The sequence below is a fragment of the Tamandua tetradactyla genome, chromosome 13 (assembly GCF_023851605.1).
Source record: "Tamandua tetradactyla isolate mTamTet1 chromosome 13, mTamTet1.pri, whole genome shotgun sequence".
In the NCBI taxonomy this organism is placed as follows: Eukaryota; Metazoa; Chordata; class Mammalia; order Pilosa; family Myrmecophagidae; genus Tamandua; species Tamandua tetradactyla.
In genome coordinates, this window is record NC_135339.1 from 31,623,800 (window position 1) to 31,636,603 (window position 12,804).

The following is a 12,804-nucleotide window of genomic DNA, read 5'->3' on the forward strand; positions in this document are numbered from 1 at the left end:
TCAATCTTCACGGGTATCTGGGCAATGATCATTTCAACTTCTTCATACCAGAAAGAGGTACTGATGTTATTGGATAGAGGAGTGAATCTGGTTGATATTCTTAGGGAGACTGGCACCTCTGGGTTTTGTGGCTTATCTGGCATAGAAACAATCTGGAGGCCTTAAGTTTCCGAAAAACTAAACTTAGTAAGTAAAATATTTATATAGTCTTAGATAGAGCGCAATGTATTTTTTAGGGTTTTCAGGAATACTGTTGGTTGGGGTTTGGCATACTGTGGCAATTTGTAATATTTGAAGTTTGCATAAGAGTAACCTCCAGAATGACCTTTCAACTCTATTTGAAATATCTTAGCCATTGAAACTTTATTTTGTTTAATTTCTTTTTCCGGTTTGGTCAAGAAAGCATTCTCAATCTCACAATGCTAGGGCCAGGCTCATACCTGGTAGTCATATCCCCCATTGCGAGAAAAACTTACCCCCTGATGGTCATGTACCACAGAGGGTGGTTAGTGAATTCATTTGAAGAGTTTGCTTAGAGAGGCTGCTTCTGAACAACAAAAGGTTTTTTCTGGGGGTGACACTTAGGCATGATTATTAGTAGGCTTATCTTTGCCATTGCAGAATTAAGTTTCATAATGGCAAGCCTCAAGATCAAGGGCTTAGCTTATTAAATTGAGTCCTTAATGCTTGAGATAATATCGGGAATTCCCCAGATAGGGAAGTTCAGTAGTTCCACATATTTTCCCCAGTCTCTCAGGGGCCTTTGCAAATACTTTTTTATTTTCTACCCAAAATACTTTAGAATATTTCATGGCATTACATTAACCTGTACAAAATAATAATATCTCATTCCCTATTCTAGGTTCCATGTAATTGGATTGTTTAGGTTAACTGACCCAGACAGTTTAAATGAGATAATGTGCTATAGAAAATATAAATTTTGTATGAAATAGGCATCTCTTGCTTTGGCCTCACACCAAAGTTGAAGTTTTAAAATAAATACAATAAAATCTTTTACCCTGTATTCTGATTTACCCTAGTCCTAACCAGATCTGCTTCATTCATATGTCTAATTGAAGTATGTTCTCTTTTTCAGCTTCTGTAACAGTTGCTGTATGAAGTAATGCTGACTTTCACAGTTGCAAAACAATAACTAAGTCTCAGGTGTCACAGATACATAAAGTTCCAGGGAACTACCAAGTTATACACAAAGAGCACAGAATTTCATAATTTATACCAAACAGTTAAACCTCAGGAATAAATGTGACTGTTATAAGAATTTACCAAGTAGAAACCTTTACAATGAACCTTATGAAATTTTCTGTGTGTCTTAATTATTGATTACCTATTCTCTGTCCATTTTCTACCCCTGTTAACCTAATCACTCAAATTCAAATCTCAGAGTAAACTCATATAATTAGTTTATATTAGTGAGATCACACAATATTTTTCCATTCATTTCTGGCTTATTTCACTCAACTAATGGCCTCAAAGTTCATTCCCCTAGTTGCATGCCTCATGGCTTCATTCCTTTCTGCAACCGCTCAGTATTTCACTGTATGTATACACCAAAGTTCTCCCTTCAAATTTTCGGTTGATGTGCCCTTAGGCCACCTCCATCCATTGGCAGTCGTGGATAATGTCACTGTAAGCACCAGGGTGCAAATGTCTATTCGTATCCCTGTCTTTGGTCCTTCCAAGTATATCCCTAATAATGAGGTTGCAGGATCAAATAACAGCCCTATATTTAGCCTCCTGTGAAACCACCACATGCTCTCTGGAAGGGCTGCCCCATTCCACTTCCCTACCAACAGTCAATAGGCATATCTCTCTCTCCACGTCTTCTCCAAAATTTGTATCTTACTGTTTGTTAGCATGTAGTTGCTCATAGTATCCTCTCATTATCTCCTTTGTTTCTGCAGGGTTAATAGTTATATCCCTCCTCCCATTTTTTGTTCTGTTTATTTTCATTCTTTCTTTTTTCTTTCTCTGCCTAGCAAAGGGTCCGTTGATTTTGTTGATTTTCTACAGCAACCAACTTCTGGTTTTATTCATTCTCTCTGTTGTTTTCATTTTCTCAATTTCATTTATTTCTGCTCTAATCTTTGTTATTTTTTTTCCTTCTGTTTGCTTTTGGGGTAGTTTGCTGTTCTTTCTCTTATTCCTCCAGGTAAGCAGGTAAGTACTCGATTTTTGCTTTTTCTTCTTTTTTTAAACATTGGCATTTGGGGCAATAGAGTTCACTGTCAATACTGCCTTTGCTGCATCCAATACATTTGATATGTTGTCTTCTCATTTTCACTTCCCTCAAAATATTTGCTGATTTCTCTTATAATTTCTCCTTGGACCCACTGGTTGTTTAGGAGTATGTTACTTAGACTCCATATATTTCTGAATTTTCCAGCCTTCTGTCTTTTATTGATTTCCAATCATTTCATTATGATATGAATAAGTATTTTGTATAATTTCAATTTTTTTTAATTTATTGAGATTTACTTTGTGATTCAACTTGCTGTCTGTACTGGAGAATGAAAACATATATCCTGGTGTTGTGGGTTACAATGTTCTGTAAATGTCTGTTAAGTCTAATTGATTTATCATATTATTCAAGATCTGTATTTCCTTATTGACCCTCTGTCTAGATGCTCTATCCATTGATGAAAATGGTGTATCAAAGTCTCCAACTATTATTGTCAAGATGTCTACTTCTTCCTTCAGTATTATCAGTATTTGTATCATGTATTTTGGGACACTGGCTCAGTGCATAAATGTGTATGATTTTTATTTCTTCTTGATGTTTGAGCCATTTTATTAATACATGGTGTCCTTCTTTGCCTTTTTTAATTGTTTTATATTTGAAGTTTAATTTGTCTGGTAGTAGTGTATCTACCCCCATTGTCTTTTCTAGTTTCTGTTTTCATGAAATGCTTTTATCCAACGCTTCACTTTCAACATATTTTTTTCCTTGGTTCTAAAGTGAGTCTCTAGTAGACGGTATATAGATAGACCCTGTTTGTATTCCATTCTGCCAATCTATTTCTTTGATTTGGAAGTTTAATCCATTACCATTCAATGTTATTACTGTAATGGCAGTACTTTCTTCTACCATTTTGTCCTTTGGGTTTTATATGTCACATCTTCCCCCCACCCCCACCCCCACCTTTTTACCCTTTCAGTTACCCTTTGTAATAATTTTCATTTCCACACTCTTCTCTTCTCTCTTCTGTTTTTTTTCTCCCTATTTACCTGTAGCAGTCCCTTTAGTATTTCTTGTAGAGTAAACCTCTTGTTCAGAAACTCCCTCAGTTTCTGTTCATCTGTAAATATTTTAAACTCTCCCTCATTTTTGAAGTACAGTTTTGCCAGACATAGAATTCTTGGTTGCCAGTCTTTCTCTTTCAATATCTTAAATATATCATATCACTGCCTTCTTGCCTCTGTGGTTTCTGGTGAGAAATTGACAGAATATATTGAGCTTCCCTTGTATGTGATGGATCACTTTTCTCTTGCTGCCTTCAATATTTACTCTTTGTCTTTGGTATTTGACAATCTGATTAATAAGTGTCTTTCAGTAGGTCTCTTGGGATCTATTCTGTTTGGGGTATTCTCTGCTTCTTGAACCTGTAATTTTATATCATTCATAAGAGTTAGGAAATTTTTAGTGGTTATTTCCTCAATTATTCTATCTGCCCCTTTTTCCCCTTCTCTTCTCCTTCATAGATATCCAGAATACACAGATTCATGTACTTCATGTTGTCTTTCAATTCTCAGAGACCTTACTTATATTTTTCCACTCTTTTCCCTATTTGTTCTTTTATGTATAGGATTTCAGATGGCCTGTCCTCTAGTTCACTAAACCTTTCTTCTACCTCTTCAAATCTGCTCTTTGAGGTATCCATTGTGTTTTTCATATCTTCTATTGTGGCTTTCATTCCTATAAGTGCTGTCATTTGTAGGCTTTCAAGTCCTTTATATCTACCATCTCTTTTGCCACATTTTCCTTCAGCTCATTGAATTGACTTAGAGGATTTGTTTGAAAATTTTTAATTAGTTGTTTCAACCCCTGTATCTCATTTGAAGTGTGAATTTGTTCCTTTAACTGGGCTGTATCTTTATGCTTCCTAATATGACCCATGATTTTTTGCTGGTGTATTAGTATCTGATCTTCTTGATTAGCTTATTCTGTGCATCAAAGGATTTTATCAGGAGAGTAAATAGTCAACCTACAGAAGGGGAGAAAATACTTTGAAGCCACATATTTGTTAGTGTTTACTCTGTAGAATATATTAAGAAATTCTAGAACTCAGTAACAGAAAGTTAAACATTTAAAAATGGGCCAAAGGGTTGAGTAGACATTTTTCAATAAAGATGTGCAAATGTTCAGAAATCACCTGAAAATATTCTTACTATCATTAACCATTAGGGAAATGTAAGCCAAAATCCCAGGGACTACTATTAAAATAAAACTGAAAATTGGTGTGCGAAGGAATGTGGGGAATTAGGAACACTTATTTGTTACAGGGAATATAAAATAGTGCAGCTGCTTCAAAAAACAGTTTGGTGGTTCCTCAGAAAATTACTAAGTCTGGAATTATCATATGAATCAGCTGTCCCACTTTTATGTGTACACCTAAAAGAACTGATACAGAGTTTGGAACAGATATTTGCATGTCAGTGATCACAGTGTCATTATTCACAACTGAAGAAAGATGAAAGGAACCCATGTCCATTAACAGATAAAAGGATAAGCAACATATAGTATGCATATCCAATAGAATATGATTCAGCCATATAAAGTTTTGATTATTGTCACATAATTGAATCTTGAAAATATCATTTTCAGTGAAATATTCTACACACAAAAAGACAAATACTGTATGATCTCACTCATATGAAATAATTAGTATAAGAAAATTCTAGAGTCAAAAACTAGAATACAGATTACCAGTGGATGGGGTACTGGAAAGTAATGGGAAGCTAATGCTTAGTTGGTACAAAAGTTTCTGTTTTGGTAATGGATAGTGGTGCTGGTAGCACGGTATTCTGGAAATATCTCCACTGAATTATATATTTTAATGTGGTTAAAAGGGGAAATTTGAGGTTGTATACATGTTACTAAAATAAAAATATTTTTTTAAAAAAGTATATGTACATACAATACAAACAGTACATCAAAAATAGAGTGGATAACTAAACTATGACATTTTTACACAACATAATATTATGTTGTATAAAGAATAAGAATTAATGAGCCTTATAAATGTGATTTGAGTGAAAGAAAGTAGATGTTTAAGGTTGTATATTGAATAGATCTAACATATTTAATATATTATATAATGCCATATATATTTCATATGCAATGGGTTTTATTTATAGCATGCAAATATATATTATTATATTATATATTACACATTTAATGATATGTGTGTGGTATTTTATATGTATATGTGCTAGAACAAAAGGCAAAATTTATTTATAGTATAATAAGTTGGTGAAAGTAGAAGTTATATTGCTTTAGGAAAAAGTGAAAAGTAAATAAAATAGCATTGCAGAGTTTAGATAACCTTTATAAAAGTCTGTTTTTAAGATAGGATTTTATGAACATTTAAATATGAAAGTGCAAAAGCCAGTAGAAAAAACCCAGAAAAATGATGTATTCGGAGAAGGGAATTATTAAATGCCCAGTCCCCAAGGTGGAAGAGGAATAATTGAACCTAGAATGTGTTAGTAGGAGTATTGGTTTTAGAGTACAAAAAGAAACAACTCTTCTATTATTATAGAAATGGAAAAGAAAGAAGGAAAGAGGTTGAAGATGTTTCACTCTGCTGTTTCTATTTTGTTTTCTGTTTTGTTCTTATTATTTGCTGTTCATTTTATACTGTTTTAAGTGAAGTAATCTGCAGAAAACTGAGAATAATAATTGCCAGAGGTTTGTTGAAAGTGAAAGTTTGAAGCAATTGGGTGCAAGAATGAGTTAAGGATACCTAAGATTGTCTGTCAGCTTCAGGTTGGTGACCATCAATTTATTTAAAAACCCATTTCCCCAATGAGGGGTATTTTCTAAAAATAGTGGGAGAGAATTGCCTGTGCATTTACCGTGGAGGCTTGGATAATTCTGTTCTGTCAGATATTTATAAGAGAGAGACAAGTGAGCAAAGAAATATTGAATATTTCAAATAGACAGGGTTAAAATGGTAGAATAATGACACTCAAAAAGATATTGAGAAATAGTAAGAATGTGGAAAAGTCAGAGTACTGGAAGTTCTCTGGGAAGCTGGTGCCATTGAACTGCCTAGATTTTCCTAGCCTAAGATCATGCAATAGATAAGTCTAAGATCCAGGACCAATATTAGTGCTTTCTTGCACAGCCTAGAGTTTTTTCAGTGTAATAAAGGTATAATGTTGAGTATCATTACATAGATGTCTGTGGATATCTATAAAGATGGTAGTGCTCTGACCGACATAGGGAAGGAGCGAAGGTCAAAACTCTGATGTTGAGAGAACCATACCAAACAGCCCACATCTGCCAGCTCTACTTAGGGAAAAATAAACTACTTTTTTGAATTCCTGAAACTAGTTCTGGGGCTGAAATTACTACAGAAAATTAACACTTTGGCTAAACATTTGCCTTTAAGTCAATATGGTTGATGGCTGGCTAATCATTATTATTACTAGCATATATTATTGTAATAGACCATTTCAAATAAAATTAAAAGACCTTCTAAGAAGCCACCTGAATTGGTATTATGTTCCTGATTACTTTCTTTTGAAATTATACAAAATATTTTTTACTTTAGAAATAAAAATTAGCTTTGAAAATGCTTTTTTGATGTGACAAGATTACAACTGAATAAATATAATTTTTCATTTCATGTCTGGCCCTCACACTAGAGTTAAATTTCTCTAGTTATTGCATCCATTGAATTTCCTCCCTTCAACTTAAATTGTCCTTTTCTGTTGTCATATTCTCATGAAGAATTGGCAAAGGACAACTTTAGTGTACGAATCTCATTGGTGGCCAATGGAATAACTCTATATTCAGAGAAGGAACGACCATTTTCAATTTAATTATAAGAGTAACGAGTAACCATTTAGATTTGGAGGTGCAACTCTGTTTTGACTAACTTTAAAAAAGCTTCTTAATTGTTTGTCTATCAAGCCAGAATGACTTTAGCATTTTTCATGTATTTGAAAAGGGAGAATGCTCATTCAATATAGTTCATTCTTGTAAAAATCTGTTCAGAAACAAAAGAATGCTTTAAGCAAGTACTGAGATAAAATTAGTTTCTCAGGAGAGGTTCAAGATGGATCATGAAACATAAGAATTATTCTATGTATTTTTCCTAAAAAAAATGGATTTAAGTATATTTTAGGCATACAATTATCACTGTTAGATCATTCTAGAGATACAAAAAGAAAGACTGCAAATATGTTTGTAATTTTAAGGGTTTTTGTTTGTTTGTTTGTTTGTTTTAGCTTTTTGGGGAAGTGCAGGGTTAGGGAATTGAACCTGGGTCTCCCACATGGCAAGCATGAATTCTACCATGGAACTACCTTTGCACCATGTTTGTAATTTTAGAAATAAGTAATTTCATGCTGTCACTTGTTTTCTGCCAACTCATGTACAAAATGCCTTTTGACATTTCCCACACTAACATCATTTCCAAATAGTGTAACTGAGCACTTTAAAACTAACTCAGTGTTAAAAAGAAATTTCAGCCTCAAATGCTGGTTTCTATTGCAAAACCAAGGAAAACAATTTGATAATTTTATTTCAGAATCAGAAAAATTTTTTGTGAATTGAGTTTGTATTTATACTGCAACATCTTTAAGTTGTAATAAATGTTATACATAACATTTGGTTTATATGTAAACCAAGTATAATATGGTTTGTTTATGGTTTTTTCTTTGCCTTATGGATGTTTTTATTGAGATCCATATTTTAAGATATGAAAATATTTTGTAAGAAAATCATCTTCATCTAAATGTCTTTAAATTTGAAGGAGCCTAAAAGGATGACTAAGTATTTCTATCTGTTATTCCAAAAACATCTGTAAAATGGAGCTAATAATAGTACTTACCTCATAGAATTGCTGTGCATTAATTATGTAAACAGTGCCAGCGCATTGGATGTGCACAATAGACATTAGCAATTATCGTAAACTGTTATTACACTTGGAACCAAACTCTACACATGTCCCTCTCAAGTATTGCTTTTGTGCAGGTGTAACATCTCCCAGGGGCTTTTACGTACAGATAAACATTGAGACTGACAAGGATATAATAGGCTACCCCGGCATCAGTTTACCCAGGAGGCTATATAGGACAGGCCATATATCTTTCAAAGCAGCTTTAGGTTTCTCTTTCAGCATGAATGCTAGCAGCAACAGTTGGCATGCAATTTACAGCCTTTGGGTAGCTATGTTTTCCTCAGATGCAAAAAGATGACAGCAGGTATAAGGAGATGAGATCCTTATCAGTGAAGTGTGGTTCACCTAGGCTGAGACTTATGCAAAGCATGTATGAGATAAAGGTTATGTTTTGAGAACAAGGAGAGTAGTTTAGAAAAAGTAGAAGACATTCTAGAGCTCTGACATGATACAGATGAGAAACTGTTTTCAATTAAAAATATTTTTTCAATTTCCCCCTCTCTGCTACAAAGGGCTAGAGACATGTCTCTTAAGTATGAGCAAGCTTTTTGTCTAAAACATTTTTAGAACTGTCAAATTTGTACTGCAGCTTAACTGAAACCACCGATTTATGTACCAATTAGGACACATACACACAAAGTCACTACAATAAAATACACTAAGTTCCCTATAGAATAATACAGAGCAGGACTCTCTTTAGGTGGAAATGGATTAGATTGCTTAGAAATACATCTCACAGTTGGCATAGAGGTTAACTTAAACATAATTTTTCATCATTCATCTAAATATAAAAAAATGAGGCAATACCTACCCATTTGTGTTTGAGCATAGACAATATCAACTGTCTTATGATGACAAAAATAGATCAACAAGTTAAGCTATTTTGAAGTAATACCAGTGTCATGAAGTCTGCAGAAATCACCAACTTCGGGAGGGTGGCTATCTTCGTATTTAATATTGTGGGAGAGCAGACATCAGTTTCTCTAGGACAATAGATAAGTAACCTTTAATTTAGGTCAAGATCCTTTTTGAAAAGTTATTTAAAATTTATTCCATATTCTGGAAAGCAGTGGGTGGGCTGTTATACATACATGCATGCAAATATTTGCATATAACAAGTAGGAAACTTGAAGAATTTAGAAGCCATTTTTGCGCCCAATTGATCCTTTGTTCAAGAATTCTTCATCTAGATTAGAGAGGAGTTAACAGATGTTAGGGAAAAGAGTTCCCTCTACGGTAAACATTTAAATTATATTTCCCTACAGGAATTTTCAGTCTGTGAAAATGTTTTACAATGGTAAGAGAATTCTTGGACCTGAGATTTATATTCTTACTGATTTGCTCTACCATGCTTATAGATTAAATTAAAATTGTTGTTTTGTACAGACAAATTTGAGTTCAGAAATGTTTGCCCAATCAGTTGACCACAGAGGCCAAAAAGTGGTACTATACCCTGCTCAAATTCATCTTTATTTTCAAACAAAATTATATTGAATATTTCTGGTGAAGAATTTATCATGAAGTGTACTTGGATAAGAGGATTTATAATTTTTGCAGACATTAAATTGCACATTTAAGAGGCACATCTCGGGCCTTGACAGAATTCCCTACTTTTTCTTGGCTTGTGTTTGCCTTTTGCTTGTGTGGGCTGTAATTTGGCTAATAGCAGAAAGTTATATATCTTAGCACACATATCTCATCGGCCTCAAAGATCATCATAGAATATCCTAAAACCTTTCCTCATGAAATAACAGTATTCTTTCAGCAATTGTCCTAATCTGTCTGAGAAACCAGTCTTCTTGATCTCCTACAGGGATAATTTGTCCTGTGGTTTTTCTGAGTCACCTAGAGGAGACAATTTTACTGTAGTCATTTAGTAGCTTAAAATCAAATGCTTTGTTGGAAGCCAGACTAAGAGATCATACAGGCAAAGCTTTGCTGATATAGTGAAGAAATTAGACAAGCCATTTTCTGCATTTTGAGACAAGGTTTAAATTAATCACCCCACATAGACTACTTCTTCATTGATACCACTCAGAAAAAAATCAAAGGAATTGAAATAAATATAACCTATTATATGGGAAGATTACAGAGTCAAAAGGAAGACAAGAGAATGTAGGTTTCAGGGTGGGAAGGCCAAAGCCACTATTCCAGTCTTGAATGATAACAGGTCCCCAGGACATTCATGGTGGCTCAAAACCTTCTTCATAAACTGAATATTTTCAGGATGTTTAAGAAAGGACATTACCACAAATCCTCAATGCTATTTATATTCAGTTTCTTATCAAAGAAAATAATTTAGAAAAATATGCTTCTTGGAAGCTTCTTGGAAGGTGGTTGGAAACCACCTTCAGAGTCTAAGGGGGCTTCCAAGAGGTTTTTAATAAAAATTACTAATCATTAAGGGACAAATTTTAGCTTAGAGTAACATAACAACAAAAAGTGTGTTATTCTATTCAATGTCTAGTGTTTCTTAAAGTTGTATACAGATTCAGAAGCACTAGGTGTTTGCTGAAATATTTATGTGTGCTTCATGAAATCTTGTTTAATATTTGCAAATCATTTGTCATCCCTGTGTGCCACATGCATACATTTCTGGCTTCAGTGAGTAAAAAGACCTAAAGATGTGTTAGTTACTAAGTATTACTGCTTTTCAAATTGCATATTTTTTGGTGCTGAATTTTCAAGAGTTTCAGGCTTGGCACATAATTGAACTAATTAAATTTTCTTCCTTGGGAGCAGCAGCTAGACCACTGCCCCAGGCACATAACCTCAGCTTACTATTTTCCTTCGTTCATTTATTCTGTATGTGAACATACATATTCACTGCAAAGCAGTATACTCAGGCCAGGCAGCTGCTGATGGGTTTTAATAACTGCATAGCCGACATTTGAGTCTCAACCCTGACAGCACACGTCTCAGATGGGTGACAATGGAGGCACATCTTCCTGTAAGAGTTGGCTGTGGATGACAATCTGCCAAACTAAAATAATGAAAGAAGCATTAGTTGTATAAAGTGAATTGACTTGGTTTAGCTCTAAGGTATTTGCAAGATTCTAGGAATAGCACCCAATTTTTCCTGATATTGGTTTTACAGGCAACCTCAAACATGTAATAATTAAAAAGAAGATCATGCAGAAAAATTATTCTTTTGGTAATTTCATCCATGCATCTTCATCATTAAGCAATTATGTCCGTTTTTATAGGAAATAAAGACATGATATTTAATAACAGTCAACTAGTTGGCAGTCATTCTGTTAGGTTCTTTGCATATATTATTTCACTTTTAATAAACACTGTTTCTATTTGGTAAGTGAGGATAAAAATGGTTTAATGATTTCCCAAATTACCAAATAGTAGACTTGGAATTTAACTCCAACTTTATTTGATTGTAAAGACCTGGCTCATTCTATTTTAATATACTGCATTAAAATATACCGAGTTCAAGTGCTGTGTTTAAAGGTGAGACTCCTTTAGGTGGAATTAGGTTTCGGAAATATTTGTGAAAGAGGGGGTATGAATGCATGTGTATGCCTTCCTGTGTGTATGATATTTATCTTAAACTAAAAAAATTCCCTGAGGATGAGAAATTTTTGTTTTTATTCTTAATAAATTTACTTATACATAATGTGACTCACTGAAGAAGTAGTGGCACTTAGAGAAGGAGCTCAGTGTCATCCCTAGAAATAGGGAACACAATTACTATGTGAGCAGTGACATCTGGACCTGAGGTTATTATATATGGATTGGAGTACTGAAGAATTTGTAGATTCTATTTCACTGAAAATCTAGAGAAAAATTATTATATCATCCTAGAACATGGAGTATGGATTATGCATTACATAAATAGATAATGATTAAAATAGATGTATAAATTGATGCAGATCACTGTACATAAATAGATGAAATGTTAACTGTTTCCAAGATAAAAACAAACTTGGCCCATCCCAGTTTCTGTAAAATAAATTCTTTTAAATGTCTGACACTATTATTGAATAATAACTCTTTTTTTTTCCCTGCAGTTGGACAGTGTCACCTCCCTGATCCAAGCAGCCAAAAATTTAATGAATGCTGTAGTACAAACAGTGAAGATGTCTTACATTGCCTCAACCAAGATCATCCGAATCCAGAGTCCTGCACGGCCCCGGTATCCAGTTGTGATGTGGAGAATGAAAGCTCCTGCAAAAAAGCCATTGATAAAAAGGGAGAAGCCAGAGGAAACTTATGCAGCTGTCAGACGAAGCTCAGCAAAGAAAAAAATACACCCAGTGCAAGTCATGAGTGAATTTAGGGGAAGACAAGTCTACTGAAACGACTATTCTACTCTAATGCCTTTATTACAAAATCCTGGCTAACTCTACCACTTTAATTTTATGCTTGATTAATTATCTAAGTTCACTAAGGCTTGAAGTTTAACCCACAAATAACATAACATTTTGTAAGCTGAACCAATGTAGACGACTTAGGTTTGGGACCATGTCATTTTCATCTCTATTTGACAGCACTTACTAGGTAACCAATACATGCTGGTTGAATGAATGAAATTTTCAGGCATCATTCAGCCTTTCCCATCACAGGGATTATATTTTATTCATTACCCAATAAACGCAGGAGGCTGAAGTGAGTCATCTTCTCCTGCAATAGTTTAAGTACC

General features: G+C 34.1%; 1 protein-coding gene across 7 annotated transcripts in view; it reads left to right on the plus strand.

Annotated features, from left to right (window-relative positions):
• The window catches only part of CTNNA3 (catenin alpha 3), a 1,849,311-nt gene extending 1,836,801 nt beyond the window's left edge, over nucleotides 1–12,510 (plus strand). For all 7 annotated transcript variants that reach the window (XM_077125140.1, XM_077125141.1, XM_077125149.1 and 4 more), the window contains one exon: nucleotides 12,173–12,510. In XM_077125140.1, coding sequence (XP_076981255.1) covers nucleotides 12,173–12,460 — 288 coding nt within the window. In that variant the 3' untranslated portion in view covers nucleotides 12,461–12,510. The remainder of the gene's footprint in view (nucleotides 1–12,172) is intronic.
• The last annotated feature ends 294 nt before the right edge of the window (nucleotides 12,511–12,804 follow it).